At 54.8% G+C, this 27,450-nt stretch overlaps 1 protein-coding gene across 1 annotated transcript in view; it reads left to right on the top strand.

Annotated features, from left to right (window-relative positions):
* The window catches only part of CRACR2A (calcium release activated channel regulator 2A), a 103,947-nt gene that overhangs the window by 64,236 nt on the left and 12,261 nt on the right, over positions 1-27,450 (top strand). Inside the window, exons 7-15 of the mRNA XM_030834684.3 lie at positions 582-677; positions 2,030-2,217; positions 7,741-7,812; positions 10,606-10,651; positions 12,865-12,971; positions 16,021-16,339; positions 19,746-19,878; positions 24,973-25,054; positions 25,161-25,275. Of these exons, the coding sequence (XP_030690544.1) occupies positions 582-677; positions 2,030-2,217; positions 7,741-7,812; positions 10,606-10,651; positions 12,865-12,971; positions 16,021-16,339; positions 19,746-19,878; positions 24,973-25,054; positions 25,161-25,275 (1,158 nt within the window). The remainder of the gene's footprint in view (positions 1-581; positions 678-2,029; positions 2,218-7,740; positions 7,813-10,605; positions 10,652-12,864; positions 12,972-16,020; positions 16,340-19,745; positions 19,879-24,972; positions 25,055-25,160; positions 25,276-27,450) is intronic.

The raw sequence follows: 27,450 nt of genomic DNA on the forward strand, positions 1-27,450 counted from the left end.
TTCCCGCTTGCATCACTGGGGTCTCGGCATCCCTGAGTGGGGAAGGCCGGTTCTAGGGCAGGAGGGAGGGGCTGTGGAGCTCACGGGAGAGACCCTCCCCGGGACTTGGGAGCCCTCCGTCCCAGCGGGGACACAGCGAGGGCGTAGACCCACCTGAAGGAGGAAGAAGTGGGGCCCCTGTGTTTTCAGAGGGAGGGCAGTTTAAAGGATTGAATGACTGCGCCCAACATGGACAGAATATCCCAGCCGGAAGGACATTCCATCTTCCAGTGGACAGACAGGAGCCTGAGGCCTGAGATTCCAGCTCAGCCCCTGTTCTGTTCCCCGTTCGGTACCCGCCCACTAACCGACGCTGCCTCTCTCGTGAGAGGCGGTCATCCGACATGTCATACGTGGTGGGAGCTGGCGTCGTGCACACTCTCCATCCGCCAGGGCAGGCGGGTGACCAAAGCCCTGGGATGTTGTGAGAAGACCCCAAAGGATGGGCGGGCCCCTCCCTGCTGTTGAGCAGGTTCAAGGTGGGGGGAAAAAAGTCTCCCGGTGCATCTGGGCCTCACGTGTCCTTCTTCCTGGCTTGGCAGGACACGGAGAGGTTCCAGGCGTGCAGTCAGGAGCTGGAACAGAAGCTGTTCTCCAAGGAGCAGGAACTGGAGCGGCTCATCCAGAAGCAGAAGCGGGTATGTTCGTGTCCATGTCCTCAGAGCACCTGTTGTGCACTCCATCCCCTCCTCTGGCGCTTGCCCGCTTTCCCTGCCGTTCACTTAAGGACTTTTTTTTCTTAAATCTGAGAAGAACCATTTAGTTGTACAAAAGAGAGCATCTGAAATCACAGGTGATCCCAAGATAAAGCCTTTACTCTCCAATGCCTGGTGTTTAACTTGGAAAAAATGCCAAGAGTTCTCCCAAGTACCCTCCGCAGGCGTTGTGGTATAATTATGCCCAGGAGCCGCCAGAATGCCAAATCGTTACTTTGTTTCCTGCATCCTGTATGAGAGATAAGGGGGATGCTGCGGTACAGGGGTCACAGACACTGATATCTGGGGGGAGGCTGCAGACTGTGATGTCTTCCTGCCAGGAGGGCCAGGGATGCCTCCAGCTGTGTTCCTGTGTGCCCGTACAAGGTGCGTCAGCCTCCTTTGGGACAGTTCCCGTCACCCCGCAGGGTGGATGCAGACACCAGATGCGCCCCTGGTGCACCTGAGTCCCCAGAGACAGGCTGGGTGGTGTCCCAGGGTCCACCCACTGTGGCTGGGAGTGCGTGGCTCAGGACCCCAGGGAGACGGGTTACCTAGGCAAACCTCGCGCCCGCAGCCTCGTCTCCAAAGCAAGGGGCTCGTAGGAGAGAGAGGCCCGGATGCCGCTTGGCCTCCTGTTTTGTTTTGTCTGGTGCTGGAAGGCATCCAGCCCTGGACAGACGCAGAGACATTGGTTCCATTTGAATAGAAAGGGATATTTTTAGCAGCACATTAAAATACACTTGAAGACACCCCCATGCTAAGGCTGGAGACGGTTCCAGTCCTCCGAGTACCCAACCTGTAGATTTCGGTTTCTCTCCTGCAGCAAGACACTCTCACTGCCAGCTGCCTCCCCCTCCCCCTCCCCCACCCCCGCCCTGCACAGTGTGCCTGGCTTCTCCTCCTCTCCTTCCTCTTCACTATTATGCATTAAGTTCTTACCAATTAGATTTATCCCTCCAATGAATGATTGCCACTCGACTTAATTACTGCATGCCTGCCTGATTACTCAGGAGCCTCTTGAGAGTCACACACAATTCCTTGTTGTTGCTTCCTTCTTCGCTGACTGGCCACATTCATTAAACTGAACTTATCCTTCCTGCCTCCAGAAGTGTGTGCGTGTGCATTAAGGGGCAGGACAAAGCTGACTGAGGCTTGAGGGCAGTGAGGGGCAGTAGCATGGGTTCCCGCTCACCAGGTGGAGGAAGCGAGACGCGGCTGGGAAAGGCCAGCCTGATGGGGGGGCGGAGCTCGCTCATCGCTCCCCTCTGCACAACGCCCCCGTTCCTTTCCAGCTGGAAGGCCAGTGCACCGCCCTGCACAACGACAAGCATGAAACCAAGGCTGAGAACACCAAGCTGAAACTCACCAACCAGGAGCTGGCCGGGGAGTTGGAGCGGACATCCTGGGAGCTGCAGGATGCCCAGCAGCAGCTGGAAAGCCTCCAGCAAGAGGCCCGAAAACTCCACCAGGAGAAGGAGATGTGAGTGTCACCCTTGTGCCCTCCAGATCCGTCCCCCGCTGTGAGCGTGTTAGCCCGCCCCCCAGACCCTTCTCCTTGCTCATAACATGGGGATGGGGCTCCTTGGTCCCTGGGACCTCTTCTAACCTTCTAGGATTCTGAGACTGTGAAGCAGACCAGTTCTGTGCCGAGCACTCCCTAGGATTGATGAGAAACGTACAGCCTCATTCTCAGACAATGTATTATGTGATTAGAAAGACGTTATCCAGCCAACAAATAGGGGGCAGTCTGGGGGGAAATCCTGAGGGAGTGGAACGACCAGACAGTGACTGTCATGGTTCGGAGACCTGGGAGAACAGGGTGGGCCAGGAAGACTTCCGAGGCCAGCATGTAGTTCGACAGGGCGTGTGACAGTGCCCTGGACGCTTCACCCCAGCTCTGCCCATTTTTTTCCTTCCTCCTTTTCCTTCCTTTTTCAACCTTCCTCTGTGTGGGCCCTGTGTGGGCAGCCCCACATCTCTGGGGACTGGTTTGCTGATAAACTAGGTGTCCAGCCATTGGGTTCAGCTTGCTGGATGGAGGTGCCCCTGGGAACAGTCCCAGGCTGGGTCTGCACCTGACCCAGAGAAGTCAGTGAGGAATCGGTCTCAGGAGTGTTAGGCTTTGAGAACAAGGGCTCTCTGAGGCCCCGGAATCTCACTTGCTTATCTCTTCACCCACGTACCAGTGCATTCACTGCCGGGTTCACATCAGCAACATTTGTTGAAAGCTACTCAGTGCTTTCAACACTGTCTTGGGCACTCAGCGTACCTCACTTACGTCGAAAATCTGACATTATCTCATTTGACCTTCTCAGCACCCTGATGTGCCAGGTACCATTGTTATCAACTCTAATTTATGCATGAGGAAACTGAGGTTCAGAGGTGTTAAGTACCTGTCCTGAGACGCTAAGTGCTGGACACACGCTGCTAACTCCCCACAGTGACAAATGAGTCAGCCGGGAAACTGTGCCCAGGACTAGGACTGGCCACCCTTCACTCACTCGTTTGTTCGAGGACTCATGTAGTCATTCTGCAGAACCTGGGTGCCTGGTCCTGGGTGAGGTAAGGTATAAAGTCTGATTTCAAAAACAGGGCAGTCTTACCAATGCTTGACGTTTTACCTGTGTTGACTCTCTTTGTTCAAAAGCCCTGACTGTCTGACGGCTGGCCAATCGTCGGTGCCTCAACCTAAATCAAATTGTTCTGCTGGGGCTGCCCTGGTGGCGCAGTGGTTGGGAGTCCGCCTGCCGATGCAGGGGACATGGGTTCGTGCCCCGGTCCGGGAAGATCCCACGTGCCGCGGAGCGGCAGGGCCCGTGAGCCATGGCCGCTGAGCCTGCGCATCCGGAGCCTGTGCTCCGCAACGGGAGGGGCCACAACAGTGAGAGGCCCGCGTACCGCAAAAAAAAAAAAAAAAAAATTGTTCTGCTGTCTGCCTCACGTATGATGTCCTGTACTGTTTGGGAATGATCTAGAGTGAGAGGGAGGGGATGTGTTTGGATTTGGAGTTTTACCCTAGGAAGACATCTCCAGTTGCAAAAGATATGTCTTCCCAAGCAGCTGACTAAAATCAACCCCTCCATTCAAGGCTTGGATGCCCGGCGGAAGGAAAGTATATTTCATTGTAAACAAGCAAAATCCGTCCCTCCCCGTTGAGATCAGGTCAACCAGTGCTTAACTTTATATACAGAATTAAGGAGTCAGGCTCTTAAAATTCAATCAAGTCCTGAAGGCGACAAACATCTGAAAGGCACAGGCATGAGAACCGCAAATGGAAATGAGCACCGGAGCCGGCACAACGAATCACAGCGTGAGGATTAAAATCTTTCTGAAGTCTTATCTTAATTAAGCAAGCCAGACACACAATCTCTGGAGGCTGGGAATTGAAAAAGAGGGAAGGAGGGTTAGGAGGGAGAGATAAATGAGTCCAGAACCTTCGCGACTTTGTTTCAATAAGAAGCTTGCAGCAGCTGTGCAGCTGGGGAACCTGCTGGAGCCCGGGAGAGCGTGTCTCGTCCAGAGCGGCCCAGAGAGAAGGGCAGGGGGAGGCTTAGCTTGTCCTCCATAGAGCAGGATCCCAGACCAGCAGAGCCGACAGGACCTTTGTGCTGGAAGCCACCTCTTCATTTCACAAATGGAAAACAAGCTCAGAGAGGGGTAGTGAGCAACCCGCAGCCACCCAGCTAGTTAGTGTCAGAAAACAAGGTCAGAGCCTCGTCCTCCTGATACCCTGTGCTTCCCCCATGATGTCCAGCTGCCGGATGCTGCTGGGAGGGGGGAGAGTGGGCCTCTAGATCAACAGACCCCGTCATGTATCAGCTGGAGTTCTGAATGGACAAAATGAATTTTCCTGTTCTCTGAAGACGCCCAAGGAAGGAGAACTAGATTTTAAAATCAGATAAAGAAGGAGCAGTCGAGCAGGGGAGACAATATAAAGATGAAGGTCGGCTGGAAGGCAGCACCTCTATTTTGTTAATTAACTTGTATCTGGGGGAGAGGTGGTTTATGAAAAGGCACGAAATGTGGCAGAAAGAGGTTTGCCCCCCACCCCTGACTCCCAGCATCCCGTCACCCAGAGGACACCAGTTCTGGCTCCTTCCAGAGTGTTCTGTACATGTGCGCGTGCACACACACACACACACACACACACACACGCACACACAGACCCCCCCACACACACAGACACACTCACACACACAGAGACACACACACTCACACAGACACACTCACACAGAGACACACACTCAGACACACATGCACACACACAGAGACACACAGAGACACACACATGCACACACAGGCACAGACACACAGAGACACACACAGACACACACTCACACACACACACACACTCTTTACAAAGCGACAGCACACACAGTTCTACATTTGCCTGCATTTTCCACTGACGGATCCTTTGGAGAACGCTCCATATTTCTTTCTTTCTCATAAAAACACAGCCAACAGCCCTTCCCTCCAGCAGCCAGAAACCTCTCACCAGTTACCACCGCAAAATGGCAAGTTCTGTGCCTTTCGCTTCACCTGATAGCCAGACATAAACTTGTAGAACATCTAGGTTAGAAGGACTTTCAAGGTCATTTTAGTCAAATATCCAAGTGTCTTTTTTTTGCAGAAATGCTTTTCTATTTGTTAACACAAAAAATCTATCTGAATATACATATGTGTGCATGCTTAGACAGATGTGTGTCTACTAGACAAATAGACGTAGGTTTGCACCGATGCATACCACGTATGTGTGTGTAGTTGTGTGTGTGGGCACGCTGCCAAGGTCCCTGGTGCCTCGTAAGCAGGGCCAGAGGAGGCTTGGACTGAGGTCCTCTTGGTTGTAGAGGAACTGGCCACTCGGTCAGACACTGTGAGGACCCATTAGGTTAGGTCTCCGGTGTGAGTGTCTGTCCTCAGCGGGGAAAGCCCTCTGCTTTCGGCTGCCCCAGGAAGAAGCAGGACCCGGGTTGGGGGTGGCGGAGCCCCAAAGCCCGACGCAGGTAACCTGAGCTCCCAGGGCGCCAGGCTGCGACCAGACAGCTGTGCTCACCTGGTGCCCTTCGGAGCAGAGTCCCAGACGGCGTTTAGGGACCCAGGTTGGATAATAGGGAAGACATTGTTTTCCCTCCAGTTGACATTAAATATAATTGGTAATAAAATGTTGGGGTTTGCAGCTCTGCAGGAGCCAGAGAAGTTCTGTTACTGAATAAGCATTGTCTGAGGTGAACTTGGTATTTGAGACAGTCTGTTACTGTCGCAAAGTGACTTTATAATTCTGCTATAAAGGGGGAAACCCCACAGATACCGCTCAAGGAATAAGGCGATTGCGAGCCCTGTGGCCCCAGCAAGCTCGTGGTGACGCGGATGGGCTTTGCCAGGGGACCGTCCTTACGCAGCTCAGCCTGCGCACAGTCAAGGCAGCCCTGACGGCCCGTGGCAGTGACGCATTTACTAGGCTGTGGCTTGGAAATACGGGACCCTTTGCAGTAAGTTTGGGGGAGATTTAAAATCCCTGAACTGTGGTGCAGAGCACAGAGGGAAGGATGGAAGCAGAACTGTGCAGTTAAGCAAGATTTATTTTCCAACATCACCCCATTCTGCTTTTTTTTTTTTTTTTTTTCCGGTACGCGGGCCTCTCACCGCTGTGGCCTCTCCCGTTGCGGGGCACAGGCTCCGGACGCGCAGGCTCAGCGGCCATGGCTCACGGGCCCAGCCGCTCTGCGGCATGTGGGATCTTCCCGGACCGGGGTACGAACCCGTGTCCCCTGCATCGGCAGGCGGACTCTCAACCACTGCGCCACCAGGGAAACCCTGCTTTATTTTTTTCCTTTCTTCTCTGAGTGGTGCTGGCTTCCTCCTAAACGCCCCCTCCCCCTCCAGCTCTCTTCCTCCCTCCATCCCTGCCATCTGCCCTCCCCGCTCCTCCTTTAGCCCTCTCTCTTTTTTCTCTTCCCACTGCTGTTTGTTGACTGCACCTCCAAGCCAGCCACTGTGTCGAGGGTACAGATGTAAACAAGGCACACACAGCCCCTGTCTCGCAGCCTGCGTTGCCCTCCAGCCGCCCTGTGTATGTCTCAGCTTCTCTCTCCCCTTCCTCAAAAGTCCTGTGATTGACACGCTCACACTGTGATGTAAATGACGGATTATGATTGATACATTAAATCTCTGCTTTGTAGCTAGAGATAAGAAATTTTAGTCAAAGAAATGAATGTGCAACAGTGGAAATTCCAGATCTCCGGGAACAGATTGGAGACTGTTGGGGGAAAGTGGGGAAGGAAAGATAGGTCTTCAATAGCTCCTGCATACAAACTAAACCAGCATGGGGGGAGGACGGGGGAAGGGAGAAACACCAGCTCTGCTCTTACCCTCCGAGGCTGGGCTGGAGAAGAGTATTGATTCTGATTCCCTGACCTCTGGTGGGGGCGGGGCAGGACCACCGGGAGCCTGAGAAAACAGTGCAGTCATCATCAAACCGTATCCTTGGGACAGGGAGTCGGGGGTCTAGATTAGGACCCTGGCTCAGTCCTGGGTTGCCAGGGAGAGTTATCAAACCTACTTGACTATCTGTGTCTATAAAACAGGGATCGGGCTTCCCTGGTGGCGCAGTGGTTGAGAGTCCGCCTACCGATGCAGGGGACACGGGTTCGTGCCCCGGTGCGGGAAGATCCCACATGCCGCGGAGTGGCTGGGCCCGTGAGCCATGGCCGCTGAGCCTGCGCGTCCGGAGCCTGTGCTCCGCAACGGGAGAGGCCGCGACAGTGAGAGGCCCACGTACCGCAAAAAAAAACCACCAAAAAACAGGGATCATTTCACCTTCCAAATAGGGTGTCTGAGACGACTTGGTGAGACCTGGCTATAAGGCCTGCACGAGGCCGTGCTCTCCAGAGGAAGGCCAGCCCGGGCACCACCTTCCGGGTCCAACTTCATCACTGCCTCGTGCCCTGGTAGCACCCCCTCCCCCCACATGTCACTCATCACTGCCATCTTGCATCCCCTGCAGGGAAGTGTACCGCGTCACGGAGAGTCTGCAGCGGGAGAAGTCAGGGCTCCTGAAACAGCTGGATTTCCTAAGGTGCGTCCGCATCCCAGAGCCTTGGGTGGGAAGGGGCACCCCCAGAGTCTCCCCTGCCTGCTGAGGGAGCACCCACATTTCCCTGGTCCCCAACATACTGTTGGACAGCTGAGCACCACCTCTCCATTATGTTTGGTCCATTTACACAGGTGCCCAGCCCCCTCTCCAGTTTGTACCTCTGCAGGCAGGCGCTGCCTCCTCCTGCTTGCTTGGTACCTGGCACGGTACTTGCTCAGGTAGGAGGAGAACTGAATTTATGGAGCGTCTAGTCCATGCCAGAGGTAGTATCTCCTTCATCTTCAACAAAACCTGGGAAGTAGGGCAGCTGTTAATACAGGGGTTAGCCATCAAGGAAGCAGATATCAGAGCGATGGAGTAATTTACTGGAGTGACCCGGACGCTCGCGGCCAGAGCCGGAACTGAGTCCCCAGCTGGCTGGCGCTCTTTACTCTGCCGTGTTCTGTTCGTGTTTGTTGAATGAGTAAGTGAGTCACAAACAGAGCAGCAAGAATGGCGTTCGGAGAGTCCTCAGCCTGTTACACTACCTGTAGATTCAAAGCTCACTGGTTTGGTTTGGATTATCCCCCCCCAAAAAACAACCAAACGCAAACGGGTGTGGGGAAAATGGAATGTTCAGTTTTGCCTCTGAGCTTTCTAAGTTACTATACGTGCTGCCTGTCAAACGCCTCTTGGGGAATAGTGATGAAATTCGGGTCCTGATTTTTAAAGTGCAGGTGGGTTTGAATTGGGTACCTTTTGAAGGTTTTTAGGTTGTTTTTTTTTTTAATTTGAAAGCAAGGTAAGATCACTGCATCTGGCATCTTTGATGCCACCAAATAGAAAAGTTCTTCAAACTGAATGCATTTCAGATTTGTTTCCCTCAAGATGTGATTCCAAAGGCCAGGGAGATGGAAGTGGTTCTTAGGGGCCAAGTTTTAATCCCTGTGAGAGAAGGTGTGGATTCTCAGGAAGGCTTTAGTGAAGGCAGAGAATAAGATGTACAAGAACGAGTTTGGTTGGGTTTTTTCCCTTTTTTCTATTGTACTTAGAAAAAAATACAGAGGCAGATTCAGTGTGAAGGCACAGGGGAGGATGACGAGGCAGCACTCTGCCAGCACTTGGGGGTCTTTTTCATGGAGACCAGCGTCTGTGCAGAATCCCAGCCTGAACCTTGCTGTGCTGTTGCCTGGTCTTCGAGCCAGCCGGGGAGAGCCCGGATGTGGCGGGAGAGCCCGCGGCAGACTCTTCCTCCACAGTGAGATCTCCGGGTAGAGACAGAGAGCCGGGGGAAATGGGCATCAGGGAGAGACAGAGAGAGCTGGGAGCAGATGGGGTGGGAGGACAGCGGGAATTGTTGGTGGGGGGGATCGGGACCATGGCCGGGGTGGGGCCCAGCGGCGAGGGGCTGCCGTCCTAAGGGAAATGGGGGCACATGGAAGCAGTTTCAGGGCGCTTGGTAGGAACGTGCACTTTGGAGCTGGATCTGGTTCCAGACTCAGCCCAGCCCCTCAGCACCTGTGCAACCTTGAGCAGTTTGTCAACAACCTGGACATGCCTGTGTCGCAGGCTTCCTGGGAGAATTGGGTGACTGGTGCGCGGCCGTCGCTACAGAGCCGTGCCACGAAGGACAGAGGACACATGTGCAGAGCAGAACGTTCCCTTGCCTATCGGAGCCTCTGCATGGAGATGCTCCAGGAGACAAGAGACGAAGGCGTGGCTCCCCAGCTTCCCAAAGAGTCGTTTCCATTTACACTCGGCCGCCTCCATCTCCCAGCCTCGCATTCTCAACCCTCCACCAGGCTTTTTCTCCCCCTATTCCACCGAACGTGGAACCAATGACCTCCACGTTGCTTAAAATATGGGCCAGTTCTCAGGGCCCCATCCTGTCCCCAGCACATCACTCTTAGCCCAGCGTTTCTAGGGTTCCTTTTAAAACTTGAGTCAGGTCAGGACACTCCTCGGCCAAAGCCCGCCCCCCGCCCCATGGCTTCATATCCCATTGGGATAAATTCAGAGTTCTGACAGTGGCCCACAGGCAGGGGATGGCAGGTCCCCACCTCCCCCATCTTTCCTCTGACCTCACTCTGAGCATCCGCTCCCTCGTTTCCGTTCCGCTGGACGCACACCACGTGTCTCCCAACCCCAGTCCCTGCCCTTGCCGTTCCCTCTGCCTGTGACGCTCTCCCCCATCCCTGCTGGGCTCTCTCCTCCGCACCCTTTAAGCCTCTGCTCAGATGCCACCTCCTCAGTGAGGCCTTCCCTGACCACCCTCCATCTCTGGCCCTCTTTATGCCACTTCTCCCCCACTTTATTTTTCTCAATAGCAATGAAATACAAATGCCCTGGGGGCAGGAACTTTTTCTTCCATTCCTTGGTGTAGCCCTGACAGCTGGAGCAGTGCCCGGCACACAGTGTGGGCTCAGGGAGACACGTGTGGCATGCAGCCACACATGCACTCATGAATGAAAGGTTTGGCGGGGGGCACAGCAAGTTCAAGGCGGAGCTGGAACACCTGGTCAGCTCTGTGGAAAGCTCCCTTAGTGATCAGATGGACCAATGCAGGATCCTGAAGGGCCCTGGGTGTCACAAGGCCATTCTGTGTATCCCCTTGCCTCTGACCTGACTTATACACAATTACCCTTAGCCACAATCACTAAGGAAAGCGGTTCCGCGCCCTCCCCGGGCCTTCCATGCCCAGCCTTCCTCTGTACCCATCTGACCGTCAAACCAATGCTATTGGATCTGTTGACTGCAAGCCCCATGTTTGAATAGATTCCCCTTTTCCATCCACAGGGAAAGGAACAAGCATCTTCGGGATGAACGGGACATATGTTTTCAGGTAGTTGGCCAGTGCCCCCTCCCCTGGGGGAAGACGAAGACTGGGGTCCAGTGGCAGCCAGACCTGCGCTGGGACTGGCCCAAGAAGATCCTGAGGCTTGGAATCTGGTCACTCCTTGTGTGGGCAGGACGGTGGCATAAGATTTTTTGAAAATAGTAAAAATTCAGGTTGACCTATAGGGTCATAGTGTGTTAATTCCCCGTGAAGTGACACACTTTCCTCTTGGCATCACGAGACCAGGATACTTGGGAGGGTCCCACATTTCTTGGATGTAGAAATGATCGTACCATCCATGAGACGGTGCAGTTGAAATGGCACCATGACTTTTAAACCAAAATGCTCAGTTTTTTTCTTCATTAACATGTTGATCGCTTGATGAAAATTTTTCATTTTTACACACTGTCGTAGAAAGAATTAAAAATGTATATTTCGGGCTTCCCTGGTGGCGCAGTGGTTGAGAGTCCACCTGCCGATGCAGGGGACCCGGGTTCGTGCCCCGGTCCAGGAAGATCCCACATGCCGCGGGGCGGCTGGGCCCACGAGCCATGGCCGCTGAGCCTGCACGTCCGGAGCCTGTGCTCCGCAATGAAGAGGCCACAGCGGTGAGAGACCCGCGTACCGCAAAAAAAAAAAGTATATTTCACCATTTACATAGTTGATTTTATGTACAATTTTTTTACCCTGTGGGGACCGATGCTTCTCTGACCCTGAGTGCCACAGTTACAGACTTTCCCAAATAGCACGAAAATCCTGTATTTATTTAAAGAATCTCACTTCCGGCTGCGTTAAACAGAATCTAGGATTTCTCATTCCCCTAACATCCTCCCCTTTAGACCGTAGCTGTGGAAGCCGTGAAGGGAAGAAAAAGGCGGGCAGGATGGATTGATGTGACATTCTGATTTTCAGGATTATCGCACGGTGAATTTCACGTGTGTCCTCGGGCAAATCGTTAGCCTCCTTGGGCCATGACCCCCATTATCACATGAGGAAGGAGATTCTCTATCCTTTTTTCCATACTGTAGGGATTTTTGTGCGTGTGAAAAACTCTTGGAAAGGAAGGTCTTGCGCTGGACTCCCAGCTGTTCAGTGCCCTAAATGTGGTTAGTACACGGCAGCTAGCTTGCCGCGGATTCGGTGCAACCTAGCTTAGAAGTGCAGATCCTTTAGGGACCTTGTACATCACAATGTCTTTTCTACCACTGGCTGTCAGCAACATGTCTCTGCCGCCCACCTATGTGTACTATCAGAGCAAGGCTTAAGCCTACACATGTTTGTTTGATGGTGGTAATGGTTATAATTGTTTAAGAAGTAACACCAAATTTATTTTAAAACTTCCTAACAAATGTCACCTTAATCCCTTGACCTGGCTTCCCTTCACCTGCCAAACTCATTCTGCTTTGAGAAGGGAATGGAATTAAGGGAGTAAGAACCCTTGTGGGGAATGGAAGAAAGAGGGATAAAATCATGTTCATGCCGAATCACAATTAAAGATTAATCTGGGATCACAGCCATACCTGCGGGGGCCCTGGGGCACTGCAGCCCCTCCTTCTTTCAGGAAGAATCCCTGGGAACCACGGGGCTGGCTGGTTAATGAGAGATTCTTCCTGTGATCTAACCCCCCCTTATCTGGAAGACATCTGTCAGGGGAGCCCTGGCGAGGCAGGTGTAAGCCCCCCACTCCACCCAGTCTCTCCATTGCAGATACGTGAGCAATTTACCTACAGCCAGCCTACTTCCACAAAAGATCTGAAGTACCCTGTCTTGGCTTCGTAGCTGTGGACAAGGCTCTGGGTTCATTGATCCTCCTATCTGGGGGTTTGGAAATAAAGAGGGATTGAAACCCCACTGCAGAAGGTGTGTGATTTAAAGATGCACAGCGTTTTTTCTGCCCATACATGTTTTTCCAGTGCATCCCACCTTTAGCTTGTCCTCTTGCAAATTAGCACTACTCCTGGGAGGGGTAACCTGGCAGACCCCAGGCTCGGAACTTTGATTAGCTTATTAGATGGGAGATGGAGGAATTATGGTGAGAGATGACAGCAGAAGGGAAGAGTGGGTGAAGGCTAGCTCGCAGGGAGCCCAGGCCATCGCTTGCTTCCTTTCGAGTTTTATTTGAAGCCTGTACTATGAGGTGGGGGAATTGAGCCCTTTTCTGCTCCAACGTTGGGACAAATCAGTAGGCGTGGATCTGAGGGCATTTTGTGTTTCTACAGAAAGACAAGGCAGCCAAGGCAAACACAGCTGCTTCCAAGGCAAGCCAGAAGCAGCGATCTGGCTCTGTGATCGGCAAATACGTGGATGGCGGAGGGGTGCTCAGAAGGTAAGGCGTCCCTGCTGTGCTCATTCATCACCTGTTCCTTGGTCTTGCCAGGTTGCGAGCAGGCTCTGAGCCCAAGCTGAGTGCAGATTGGCCCTGGCGGGAAGCCTGGGGTCAGCCACTATCGCTCCCCTTGAGTCTTGGAGGACGCGTGCCTTCCTGTTCTGACATCCAGGTGCAGGGCAAGCACTTAGGACAGGCCGTTCCTGCCAGGGGGCGCTGAAGAGGGGCTGCAGGTCAGGGGAGGGACAGAGGGGTCAGAGAGAGGGAGGGAGTGGGTGCTGGGCGGGCTCTGCTGTCTGTTGAGCAGAACGGATGCTCTTGGTTTTCCAGGGACAGGACTGCGTGAGTCTGAAGGGTAATTAGAGTATGGAATCTCCAATCGTTGAAGTCCTTTACAGATGAGAATGGGGCCTGTACTTGACGAGACTCCTTTCAATAGTTCATATTTAATTAACTCAGGGATAACATGCTTGGTTGTTGTTGGACAGCACACGATTGCATTTAAGTCCCCAGAGGGGTGGCCTGTTGCTCCCCGAAGGAGGCACGCCAGCCTCCCTCCCCTACCCCTGCCCTGTCTTCTCTGGGGCACGTGCTTCTTCCCATGGATGTGGCCACAGAGAGGTGGAGACTGCCAGATCCCCACGTATCAAACCCGGGGCAAAGTGTGTAAAGCTGCTCATCCGGGAGACCCTGGGGACAGCAAGCATGAAATAGACATGCCAAGCGGAGGTGCCCTGGGGATGTCAATCCGCTGACGGCTCAAGACCTTGAACCTGACCATCGTGAACTCCTCTTCTAAATCGCTGAACCAGGAGACACAACATGGGAGCCAGATTCCTGCATCAACAGTTCACCTGTTGGTTCCTCGGAACGGAATATGTGCTTCCAACAAGCAGAGACTGATTGCCTACTCTGTAACTGACATTCTCTGAGTTCTGGGAAGTCTCCAAAGATCGATTAGACACGAGGCCTGCCCTTAATATCCATTACTGAGTGCCTGCCCTGTGCAAGACTCAGTGCCGTGTGCTGGGGATACGGAGTGAACAAAATAGACCCCGTCTCTGCTTTCATGGAGCTTATAATTGAGTGGAGGACACAGACAATAATTGATGAGTAATCGATAAATTGCAAACCCCGAATTCCCATGCAGACTTTGTCAGAGGTGACTGCTGTCTGCCGCTGGTGCATAGCATTTGGTGGCAAAACCAAAAAGGAGCTTAGTCATGCTAAGCTGAAGGTATTCTGGAATGTAATAGTGCTTGAGAATTTCCCAAGTAAGAAGCTTTTGCCAAGAAACGCTTCATTTAGGGTCATTTCAGTGTCCATGTCTTTTCTAGTTGCAAGGGCTTTGAAAAGCCATGCTCTGCATCTGTGCGCGTGCATACATGCTCACAACACGTGTTCACACACGTGCACTCGTGTGTGTGAGCAGAGTGAAAGCAGATGGGAGCACCAATTGTGTGCCGACGTGGCTAGGCACTTAGTAGGCTCGTCAGAATGTAGAAGAAATTTGTTAGAAAGATGGCAGTCAGTTTCCGTAAAAAGCTGATTTTATAAATAAGTGTAAGAGTCCTTGAATTGCTGCAGACCCTTTATTTTATATCAGGGGATCCGAGCTAAGTCAGCACTTCTGTGAGCAAGCGCTATACCTTAACTTATCTTAGAAGTGTCCGGAGTTCAGAACAGTGATACACGCATTTTTTTCTCTTTTTTTCTGTTTTTGGTCCTTAGGGGCCAGAAATGCTAGGAGCGGGGGGGGGCGGGAGTTGGGGCAAAGTGAAGGGGCTTTCCCTGTGCTGCATATTCTGTGTCCGTCGCCCACTTCCGCCTCACCACCGCATCCTGCTCGATTTTGTAGTTCTCGAGAGTGTGTGTGTGTGTGTGTGTGTGTGTGTGTGTGTGTGTGTGTGTGTGTGTGTGTTTCGATTCTGGACTCAAGTTCCTCCCCATAAAACAGTCCTCAGCTTGACTTGTTCATAAAGGCCTGAGAGGGGGCTGCACCAGGAGGGCCCGTGGGGCCTCTGCTCACAAACCTTGGGGACACAGCCCGTGCCCTGGACCCACGTCTGGTGCCCGAGTGCTGCACACCCCCCCGCTGCTTCTCCTTGTTCTGTTGCTCAGGTGTTTCTGGAAGCAAACGTGCACGCAGGCCTCTGAGGCCACTCACTCCTGATCCTAAGGAGAAAGGAAGGAGAAGCGGGTGGAGGGCTTCCTTCCCACCCTGAGCTGGTGGTGGACGCTTGCCGTGCCAGGGTCCCTCCCAGAGCAGTGGTCTCCCTCGCCTGCATCCCCGAGGGCTGCTTCCCTAACGGGTCTGGCTTATGCACTGGCTTACTGGGGAGGTGGGCAGGGCGGAAGGGTGAGGAAACAGGCCTGGAGAGTTGGTGTCTTACCTGGGGACACACAGCTGGTAAGGGCTGGCATGGGACCAGGGCAGAGGCCACCGCCCTTTAACCCAGGAGGCTTTGTTTCCACATCTGTTGTCCTTCTTTCTTCACCCTTTGCTTCTCCTTTGTGGCACCTCCCACAGTCTGGGACAGCGCAGTGAGTGTGTCATGACTGCTCTGGCCCTGCTAAGCTAAGCGCTCCACGAGGACGGGGCTGGTGCACCTGTTGCTGACTGTCGATAGCTTAATACCTGGGAGCCGGCATCACCTTCACCACCTTCACCTTCACCTTCACCACCTTCACCTTCATCATCACCTTCACCACCTTCACCTTCACCACCTTCACCTTCATCATCACCTTCACCTTCGCCACCTTCACCTTCATCATCACCTTCACCTTCATCACCTTCACCTTCATCACCTTCACCTTCATCACCTTCACCTTCACCACCTTCACCTTCATCATCACCTTTGCCTTCATCTCACCCTCATCATAAGGACATTGAATGAATGAGCTGAACAATGCTGGGTCTGGTTTTCCCTTTCTTGGTTCCTCTCTGCCCCCAAAAAGTGTGCTCCTCAGCTCTCTGTCACAGACCCCCAGCTTCCATTCTGATACATTTTACAATCTTCTCCCCACTCTTCATTCTTCTCCAAAACAGCCAGTCAGAGGAGGAGGAAGATGTGTTTGGCATCCTGCGGAGGAGAAGCTCCCTGGGCCTGAGTGGGCACCCCCTTACAGAAGAGGGGCCGGGGACCGGGGGTCTGCTCTCCCGGCCGCTCCGCAGAATCATCTCCATTGAAGAGGACCCGCTGCCCCAGCTGCTGGGGGGCGGCTCTGAGCAGCCACTGGGCCAATGCCCGGAAGAAGGGGAGGCCTCCGACCAGGGGGCGGAGGGACAAATCGGGCCGTCCCGACCTCTGGAACTCATGCCTGCGTCTCCCCGAGGGCAGCCCGTCGGAAAAGAGACCCCGTCTGAGGTAAGGGTGCATCCCTCACTGGCTTGCAGGTCACCCTGGGCCTTGTCCCTCGAGTGTGAGCCCAAGAGCCCCAAGGCCGCTCAGGAAGCCAGACTCAGCAGGCCTGGTGACGCGGCAAGTTTGTGTCCCTCGGGTACCGCCCTTCTCTGCTCTGCCGAGTGTCATGGTGGAGACTCGGGCGTCTGGGGACACTCTCCTAACAACTTCTGTTGTTGGCCCCTATGTGTTTTGTTCTGATTCAGATTCTGCATTTATAGAGTCGGACCGAGCCTCTGCTGGGCAATTAGCGTCAGCTGTCACACGCCTTAAAAATGGTACCTCTTCCGGTCCGTTCTGTAACCGCCCCATGCAGGCCAGTCCCTGCGGGGAAAGTCTGCGCACCATCGCTTTTCTCTCGGTTCCTAATCAGCTCGGCCCTCCCGGCAGTGTGACGCTGCACTCCCACCCTCCATCCCCGCGACCCCCACCAGCTCTCCCTGCTGAGTTCCCCGGGAGAAGGGGGCCGCGCGGACCGTCCTCCTCTGGATCACAGGTGATACTCCTTACCTTGTTTGTGACCCAGGCCTTGGAACTGGCCCCTCAGCCCTCCCCCTGCCCGCCGCCGGACCCTCTAGAACAGTTCCCTCACCCTGTGGCGGCCTTCAGAGCTGAGCGGTCCGAGTGAGGCGTTGGCGTGCGTGCCGGTGAGCCCTCTCCAGCCCCTGCACGGGGACTTCTTGGCCTCGGTTATCATTCTTGGGCCTGGATTAAGATTCATGCCTACAAACCACTCCTCTGAAGGGCCCTTGGTGGGTGGGGCAGCCCCCCTACACCCCCTTCTACATCCCCAAAAGTGGACAGACTACACTTGCTGGCAGTGGGCACAAATGGGGCTTTAAATACCCCACGATAGCCCCCCAAATGTGAAAGAAGTGTTAAGAGGGCCACGGGAGATGGGGTGAAGGAAGAGGCTGAGCGTCCGTGTCTGCCGTGGCACCCGATCCTTGCGGTTGTTGGATGACGGGCATCAGAGATCTGTTCTCCCCTCAGGCGGGTGGGGAAGTAGAGCCCAGAGCGAGGAGGCCCACCCAGCCCGCAGTGAGGGGAGCCCAGCCTTCGCACCCACCGCTCTGCATCCCCACCGGCTGCACCGGGATGCGGTGCTGTTTAGCTGGGACAGAAGCTGCAGCAGAGAGGAAGTGTGTCTGCTGGAAGCCAGTCACACAGCAGCCTCCACAGAGGGCCCCTTGCAAGGCCGCTGAGCCATCGATTGGTACCAGCTTTCGGGAAAGTAGTTTGATAATAGGAATCAAGAACTTTAAAAGTCCGCCTCCTTTGAACCAGCCCTCCTACCTCTAGCAACCTTTCCTAAGGAAATAACCAAAACCAGACAAAAATTTAATCCAAGAATGTAAGTGCATAAGAGCAAATAACTGAAAAAACAACAGTAGGGACATAAATGAGACTATAGTAATTTAATAGAATGTTATAGTGCTATTAAAAATCACATTTTTGGGAAACTTCAGTGACTCAGAAATATTTATATATAATTCAATAACATAGGAACAAATAGAAAATTATACATAAATTTATATTATATATAATAATATAAATAAAGTATACATAGTATCTCAAATTTCTCTCAAAAAAACATATATTGATTCATCTATATAAAAAAAACCTGGAAGAAATGTATTCAAATAGGAATAGTGACCATTTCAGGGTTGGGGGTAAATTATGAATAGTCATTCATTTCCTCTCTGCTAAGTTTCCTAATTTTAGAAATTAGTGTGTATTACTTTCATTTTTTAAAGCGTTAAAAAAATAAAAACAGTGGTGGGAAGGAGAATGAGAACAGATCCCCTGACTTGCCAGTGGAGGGAGCCTTTCTCCAGCCCCTCCCCACAATGTTGTTGTCTCACTGTCGTTCGCGGGCAGGTGGATTGTCCCCCAGGTTAAGGGCAAGAACTGGAACAGCTTCGCTGCTCCTGTGAGGTGGGTCCTTCCCCAAACCGAACCATCACCGGGTTGATCATATCCTGTCTGCGGAATAAGTGTCCTGCCGCAGGCAGGGGCCAGGGTGAGGGGAGCACAGAGAAGGTCCGCCACTGCGTCTGCAGCCAAGACCATCTCCTCCCACCGTCCCCGGGCCTGGGGTGGGCCAGTGGCTGCACTGAGCTTTGGTCCCAAACAAAGGACAAACGGAGCACAACCCTGGCAGAGAGTGGTGCTTGTGCATGCAGGAATAAAGAAACTGGGGCCGGGCAGCGTTTCTGAGTGTGGGTTTCTCTCTCTCTCTCTTTTTTTTTTTTTAAGTTGGGTTTAAGTTTCTGTAATTGACCTTGAATTCCCTCCTAAGTACAGCATGGAATTGATTTCTCCCCAAAAGGCTGTTAATGGCTTTTCTCTGAAATTCAAGTACTGCTAATATCTGCTGCTACTCCGCTATAGTATTTGCTCGGTGAGAGGAGCTAATTCCCCCCAAATCCACTTCCAAATAGATTCTACAAAGCCTCCTCATCTGGCCTGGCAGTGCTGGGGGAGCACGCGGCTCTCTGGACTTAATGACCATTCGGAGGAAGGGCCCTGTGCCGGTCCTCACTCTGCCTCTCACTCACCCAGCATCCTGGAGCAAGTCCACTTCCCGCTGGGCCGTACACGCCAGAGTAACAGGCAGGCCAGTTCCCAGTCTGTCCCGCTGCCGGGTGGAGAAGGACCACCATGACTGTGTTCTGGAACGTTCTTCCCGTAGCCTGGCATCTTGGGATTTCCCAAGCTACTGAGTGGAGACTGTCCTGCCTTATTTCCAGGGCAGACAGGGACCCTAGATGGAAGGTGAGCTGGGACAGAAGGGCAGCATGCAGGGAGGCGAGCGTGTCCTCCATCCAGTCCAGGCTTTCAGTGACGGGGCAGAAACGAGAGGCCCGACCCCAGCCTGGGATGCCTCTGCCCCCGAGTTATAGATAAGCCTTCTGTATCTTCTATATCTCCCCTTCCCCTTCAAACACTCCACCTTGTCCTCCCCACCCAGCCCCTGCAGAGAATCTCTGCTTCCTCCTTAAGCCCCAGCCCAGAGCCCCCCCGCACCCCGAGCCCCTTGATTCCTGGTCCGTGCTCTGGGCACTCGGAACATCGTGCCGTGACTATGTGTACACGTGGCTGCCTTCCCTGCACCACATGCCCGGCCCAGCGCAGGGCCTGCGGCGCAGCACGTGGGCAGCAGTGGTGGTGGAATGAAAGTCTCTCTTCCCGCTGCTGAAGCTGGAAGGAGCCTTGGTGCGCTGAGCCCAGAGCTTCCTGCCTCCGAGGCCCGAGCAGCCTCCCCGGTGCTGGTGCAGGTCCCTCCCTGGACACCGCAGGGACAGGTCAGGGGCAGGGGTGGCCGGCGGCCGTCTCAGCATTTGACCCTGCTGTCTGTCTTCCACAGGAGGAAGGCTCTGTGTCCACCCCAGACCGGCTCTTCAAGGTCGTGTTTGTGGGCAATTCCTCCGTGGGGAAGACGTCCTTCCTGAGCCGGTTCTGCGACGGCAAGTTCTCCCGGGGTTCAGCAGCCACCATGGGTGAGTTCTCGGCCCTGGGCTGGACCCCAGCCCACCTCTGGGAAGGGGCGGCTGTGAGAAGGGTGCCCAGGGAGGGACTTGGAGCCCTGTAGGAGGGGCTGAGGGCTGGGCTGGTAGGCGAGGCCCCCCTCTGCCTGGTGCTCCACGGCTATGGGACCACGAACGGTTCCTATGCCCAAGATGAGGGGCTCTGAAGTTGGCAGAGACGGACTTCCAGCCCTTTGTCCCCTCTCTGAGCCTGTCTGTCTTCAATCATCCCTTCCCCACTTTCTGTGTGTGTGTGTGTGTGTGTGTGCGCGCGCGCGTGCATACACACTTGTATAGACGGGCAGGACGGAGGACAGTGCTCTGGGGGCTTCTTTTACCCATCAAATTTCCTCGTCTTGCATCCCGGGCCTGCTGGGTAACAGCTGGAGTCCACTGTAGACGCTCATTAAGCTCAGCTACTAATAGCTGATCAGGGCTTCATGCGCCTCCATTATTATCTCGGTAATTCTGTATTTAGACAGGAGCCTTTGCCGCTTCACCCAGAGGTGCTCCTTGCATTGGAGTGTGTGGGAAGACGCAAGGGCACATTGACCTTTTAGTTTCTCCCCAGGTGAATCACTCGAGCAAAACAAAATGAATCCTTTGGGTGCCTCCTATGTGCCATTTAACCACGCTAAGTCAGCTGTATTAAAAATACACTGAGAGTCCGCCTGCCGATGCAGGGGACACGGGTTCGTGCCCCGGTCCGGGAAGATCCCACATGGCGCGGAGCGGCTGGGCCCGTGAGCCATGGCCGCTGAGGCTGCGCGTCCGGAGCCTGTGCTCCGCCACGGGAGAGGCCACAACAGTGAGAGGCCCGCGTACCGCAAAAAAAAAAAACCAAACAAAAATACATTGATATGATCTGAATGTTTATCGTGGGTTTTGATATTTATCATTTCCATCAGTCTTCCCAACAACCCTGAAAGGCAAGCACTGCTATCAGCCCAATGGACAGACCAAGACGCTGAGGCCCAGAGACGGGTCCTCATTCCCACCAGCTGGCCGTGCTGATACTGGTCCCCCCGCAACCCCACGTGCACCTCTGCTGTCCCAGCCCACTGCCTCCCTAACAATATTGCGCTGTGCGTGCTCAGAGCCCAGCTTCTGCCACAGGAGGCGGGCAGAGGCTAGCACGGGCAGGGGAGGCCGCTAAGGTCCCATGGGGCATCGGAGGTCCCGGGCCTTCATCTCAGCGCTGCCACTGGCCAGCTGTGTGACCTCGGGAGGAGGTGTTTCCTTTTCGGCTTCAGTCTTTCCTCACCTGAAAAAAATGAGAGATTTGAACCGGGCCAGCCAAGACTGCTTCCAAGCCCAGGGCTCTGTCCAGACCACCTCTGACCCCTGGAGGTCTCACAAGCTGGCCCTCCAAGACAATCCGAGACAAACTTTCCTGCCCCAGAGCCTGCCTGGGGAGAGTCTGGTCTCTTCCTCCAGGATAACCTGAACGGGCCGTTCCTTCCAACTTTCTTCCTGCAGATGGGTCTCTTCCCACGACTGTAGGCGCCCTGTTCTTACTGCTGAGCTGTAAGTTTCCAAACTGCAGTTTCCAAATCCGGAGCCCCCTCCTGCCCCACCCCGCGCCCCATTCCACCCAGAGACTGGGTGCATCCCACGGTGAAGAATCGGGACTCTGATGGGAAGACGGCTCAAAAGAGCCTGGCCTCGTGCGGCTGGAAGGGATGGCTAGGAGTGACCCCCGTGTGCCGAGTGTGGTGACACAGGAAACAGCGGCTGCAGAGCTGGACTGGCCCTCCCTGGAGCGTTCCATGGGGAGGCCCCAGAACCTGAGGTCACAGCTCGGGCATAGGCTGTGGGGGCAGGGGAGGGATGCTGTACCCCCGGGGGCGGCCCTCTGGCAGTGCACCTGGTGCCTCTCCTGTTGGTAAAATCAGGGAATCGGGGTCTGCTTACACCTCCAACTGATGCCCCCGAGATGGAAAGCTCTGAAAAAGAGAAAATCAGACTAATTCGCACTCCCCAGGAGGCCAATTATGGAAACACCTACAATTTAGGAAGGGGAAAAATATCAAAGTCTCCAAATCTGGGACGCCCTTCATCGAGCTGTGCAAAACGAGCCAGAGTAGCAGCTGGAATTAGCCTCCCCGGCACACGTGTCAGGGCGCTGATGTCACACCAGCCGCCTGGAAGATGCTCCCTTTAAAGACACAGATGAGCCACCGAGTCCTGGGCTCCCGGGGCTCAAGCAGGCCAACCCCTGTCGAGCACAGCAGCCCTGGACCCTCAGCACAGCGCCAACAGGGGCGCAGTGGTGCCTTAACGCTCTCCTCCGTCACCGAAGGGACTTCGCGATCGCCCGGCCCCTCAGGAGCACGTGACCCGTCCTCGACCTCCAGCTTGTGCGTGAAGTGGCTTCCATGATGCAGCAGTCTGTCTTGGGGCGCCCCTGCCTTCCCCACCTTAGCACCAGCGGACCCCTTGTAAAGCAGGTGGGTGGGCCCTGCGGGTGTCCTGGAGACGTCAAATGTTCTTGCAGAACATTGGAGCTCATTTTGTTAATGAGAAGACTGACTGTTAGAGGCTAAGGCTCTAGGACCCAGGACTCTGAGTCCAGAGCTCTTCCCGAGGCCCCGCCTTGGTTCATGGCCCTGCTTTAAACCAGGGCCCATGGCCCAAGGTGTTTCTTCTGCCCTCTCCTGGGCACCAGTCCGTTGCCATCCCTCTCCTCGACTCCGCAGAGAAATCCCGAGAGCTTCCCCTCCGGGACAGCTCACTGGCACTCCCCGCTCCCAAGCCCTCTTGCTTGGAATGACCTGTCCTGTCCAGAAAGGACACCCTTCCTGGGGTCCATCACCCACAGCTCTGACCCACACACAGCACACTCCACGGTGACGGGGCCCCCGAGGTCCAGTCCTCATTCAGGAACCACTGAGGTTGCAAGTCGGGGGTCACCTCCACGTGTTTGCCAAACGCTACAGCTGGACGTAAAACCATGGACACCCGACTCCCCTCCAGCACCCGCGTCACACCTCAGTTTACAGATGGGGAAAGCGAAGCCTCCCAGATGGGGGGCAGTCACGTCGTCCAGGTCATACAGCTGGTCAGAGGCAGGACTGAGGCAGGAACATGAGGTCTGGGCTCCCGGACCGTTGGAACGGGTGCGGGGGGGGCGGGTCTCAGAAATGCCTCTGGTCCCTCGTCACTCTGTGCAGCCTGCTGGACGCTGACTCCCCGTGTCCTCCCAAACCCCACGCATCCCTTGGGCTTGTTGGTCTACTTCCCGGCCTGCAGGTCTGAGGCTGCAGGGAGGGGTACCTCGTGGACCAGCGGACACTCGCCAAGCTCCCCGTCCACCAGCAGAGCGATTACCAGTGAGGTCGAGGGACCCAGCCGTCCCTCCACCACCTGCCTTTCCATCAGAGAGAGGGCTCATCCTCGGGGGCTTCAGATCAGGCCCCGAAGGTGTGATGACTGAGGCTGGCTTTCCCCTGGGTTGTTATCAGGCTGTGGGCAGCCCCCCGGCTGCCTCCCAGAGCACAGGTGGGGGAAGCCCTACCGCTTTAGCTAAGAAAACACCCTTGGGTTTGGTTTCCATCTGTTCTGACGGGAGCATTTAGCCTTGGACTTTCTAGGTGAAACGGAGCTGCCAGGGACCCCGTGCCCAGGGTACTGCTATGAAAAGAGGAATGAGCCTCAGAACTGGGTTTGCAGCTCACTGAGGCGGCTGGCCCGCTTGGGCGAGGCTGGGCTCCCGCTTCTTTATCCTTCTATGGTTGAGGAGGAGAAGGGGGGTGCACGTGTGTGCACGTGTGAGGATGGGTACGTGTGTGTGTGCGTGTGTGTGCAGTTAGCAACCCGCACACGGATGTCCCAGGGGAGCGTGGTGAAGAGGGAGAGGTGGCACATGGAAACCGGGGATGCCAAGCATTCTACCAATGGGACACGTCCCTCTTTTCCTCACCCAGACACGCGCATCCTCTCTCCGACTCTCTTCTGTGAGCCCAGGGCCTCTGCAGTCCTGCTAACATTCTAGGAGCGGATGACCCTCCCATCTCTCCTCCCCTGCCCGGCCCCTCACACACTCGTCTTTGCCTGGAGACCGTGGCAGGGATGCCCTTTTCCATCAACTGCCTCTTGGTTGTCTGTCTGTCAGTCTGTCTGTCTCTGTCTGGCCAGGCTGCTATTGCTGTCCCTACCTGAGCCCTCCAGAGTAAGGACCCCAGAGGCTGGGCCTTTTAGAGGTTGGGAGGGGATGCCCTCTGGTTCCAAGATCTGATGCCTTAAGGGGGAAAAACGTTTTAAACCTGGTTGAGCATCTGTGAACATTCTCACAGGGTGTAGGAGGGAGGAATGTTTGTTATCAAAGCACCTGCATTTAGGTCCTCTGTCTGAGGGCTGCTGTGGGACCTGCCTGCCTGCATCCTCTCTCTGGGACCCATGACTCCAGGTAGGGTCACAGCCTCAGAGGGAGGATTGCAAGTGGCTTGATGGCTGGGATTAGGAGCTCTGATTCCATCTCTAAGGGGGCTTTGCCTCTGATTCCCGCCCCCACCGCTTTCCTTCTCTTCTGTCCCTCCCTCCACCTGCCAAGCCCTCCCCTCCCGCCCCTGGTTCCCCACCTACCTTTGCATCACCACAGTGGGAGTCTGGAAGTGCGATCCATCCCCCAGGGATACTCGGATTGTACTATGGGAACTTTGAAAAGCATTTTAGGGAGAAAGAAGAAAAGGGAGGGAGTGAGGGAGGAATCTGAGGACAGTCTTTCTGTCGCTTCATCTTCCCAAGGAGGGAGTAAATGATAATTCTTTGCGTTGGTAGATTGCTTTTCCATATGTGATCTCATTCGATCCCTAAAGAGGGTCTGGATTACACTGCAGGGAGCAGCCTGCGGTTCAGAGAGGTTCCGTGACTGGGTCAAGGTCCCACAGCCGGTCAGTGGCAGAGACAGGACCAGAAGCCAGGTCCCAGGCCTCCTGGTCCAATGCTCTGTCCCGCGCACACCACCTGTCAGGAGCTGCAGGGCGAGGGCCGCGCCCTCGGGCTGATGGGATTCCAGGCTGGGGCGTGGGTTCCGGACTTGGACGTGATGCTGGGCTCGCCCCACAGGCATCGATTACCGCATGAAGACCGTGCGTGTGGACGACTCGCGGGTGGCCCTGCAGCTGTGGGACACGGCGGGGCAGGAGAGGTGAGGATCCCCACCCCCACCCCGGGAAACCCCGCCTCTCCTCTCCCCGCGGGGGCGGGCTGTGGCGGCAGAGGAGGCCGCACACCTGACCCGGCCCTTTGCGCAGGTATCGCTGCATCACCCAGCAGTTCTTCCGCAAGGCCGACGGCGTCGTGGTCATGTACGATCTCACAGCCAGGCAGTCCTTCCTGGCCGTGCGGCCGTGGCTGAGCAGTGTGGAGGTGAGCTGGGGGCCTACGGGCGGCCCCTCTTCCTGGGCCTGCTGCCCTCTCTGGACACCTGACTCACACCCCACCTTCTCCGGGAAAAAAACGGTTCAGGCGTCCATGCGTCAGTCCACCCAAGTGCCCGGCACCAGGCTGGTTACTGGGGACCCAAAGGTGAACACGAGAGGTGCGGTCCCTGCCCTCAAGGGGGGAGGGGGCTGGGGGAAGGACACAGGACAAACACCAATTAAACCAATAGTGGTGGCATTAAGATTGTGAAAAGTGGGGTAGGATCAGGGGACGGAGTGTCAAGGATGGGTGGGTTCCCAAGGCATTTAAACTGAGTCACCACCGCCTCTCCTGCATTTTTCTAGCTTCAGGGGGTCCCGCCGTGACCAGCCCAGGACCGTTGTGCTCACGGTTTGGGGGCCTGGGTCACAGCCCTTCGCAGGAGGGGAGGCTGATCTGCAATGTGTGGGACCCAGGCTCACCCCAGAGTCACCTCAGGCCGGGCCCTGGAGACATGGGGCTCTTCCTTGAATTCTGGATTCTCTGTAAGACTCCGCTCTCTCGCTGTTATCCCTGCAATATGCTGCTTTGTAAGCGCTTTCTACTTCCCGACCACCTGCACGTCCTCCTCTGCCACTGAATGCAGATGTCTCAAGGCCAAGGGCAGTGTGCCAAGCCACTTATTATTTTTACAGGCCCCCTCCCACCCGATTCTTTCACAGACAGTCAAATGGTCCCAGCTCCTTCCATCAGCAGGACCCATGCTTTGTTCGTTTATTTGTTCTAAACACTGCCAGGCATTGTTCTGGGGTCTGGGCATTCCAGCACCAGATAAAAGAGACAGTGTTCCTCTCCCCATGGAGCTTATGTTCAACCCTCTGCTCAAGCCCGTAGGCCTTGGCCAGCCCCTTACCTACTCATCAGTCAGGCTGCCACACTGCTATCCAGGACGCAGCTGCCAGCCCGGGCCCCTGCTGCCCGCTGCACATCTTTGTCATCGTGACCGGTATTTGGGTCCCCCAGTGCTGGGCAAGTGTTGGACGCGTGCGTGGATGCCGTGTCACCGTGCAGGCGGGATACGGGGGCTGTTCATTTCACTTGTTTCAACCCTAAGATTTATGCTTCCTCGCACCAAAATCTGTTTCTCTTGAAGTTTGGATTGGATGGGCCGCTCCTTTCTCTCCTGTTAATCTACATCCTTGTCGTTACCAAGAAAAATGAGGAGCAGGAATGGAAGCCAGATGCAGGAGTTTCTCAGAAATGTGCTCGATACAAATTATTTTTCAAAATTATTGCGTCTAAAACACAATAGAGAAAATGGACGTTTTGAAATGTAGTGAATGGCTCTATACCGAGCTAAGAGTGGAGACAGATGGTGGGGTGATCTGGAAGTGAACCCTCTTTAAACTTTGTAATTTATGACATGATTTTTTTGTTTTTTTTGCGGTACGCGGGCCTCTCACTGTTGTGGCCTCTCCCGTTGCGGAGCACAGGCTCCGGAAGCGCAGGCTCAGCGACCATGGCTCACGGGCCCAGCCACTCCGCGGCATGTGGGATCCTCCCAGACCGGGGCACGAACCCGTGTCCCCTGCATTGGCAGGCGGACTCTCAACCACTGCGCCACTAGGGAAGCCCTATGACATGAGTTTTGATAGCACCAGCAGATTTCTCTTCCTCGCGGAAGCTGAGCACCAGGAGAGACTTCAGGGATGACCTAACCCGGCGGTTTTGAAACTTTCCTCCTTGGAGCCCTGGAACGAGGCTGACCTTTCCCACAGCCAGAGACAGGCAGGGAAGGGTGGTGGTCACAGGTCTGGGCCTTCTCCCCCCACCTCAGAACCCCTCTATGACTTTCAGTTTTGCTTATTGGAAGTTCAGCCACAATTTTGTTAGACAAGAGGGTTTCCTTCTGAAAATGACTGACATAATACAGCCATCTCATTCCAGATGAAGAAATTTAGGCCCTGACCTGGTCAAGGTCTCCTGTTCTTTTCCCAGCCACAGACATTTAATCGTTCCCCGTATCTAAATTTTGGTAAATGCACGTGCACTGAGCCCGAGGACGCAGGGCCTGCAGGTTCCGGGCTGGGGCTGACCGTGCCACGCCATTTTACATAAGGGGCTTGAGCGTCCGTGGAGTTTGCCACCCGCGGGGGTCCTGGAACCAATCCCTTGCAGATA

Source organism: Globicephala melas, chromosome 10 (assembly GCF_963455315.2).
Source record: "Globicephala melas chromosome 10, mGloMel1.2, whole genome shotgun sequence".
Taxonomy (NCBI): Eukaryota; Metazoa; Chordata; class Mammalia; order Artiodactyla; family Delphinidae; genus Globicephala; species Globicephala melas.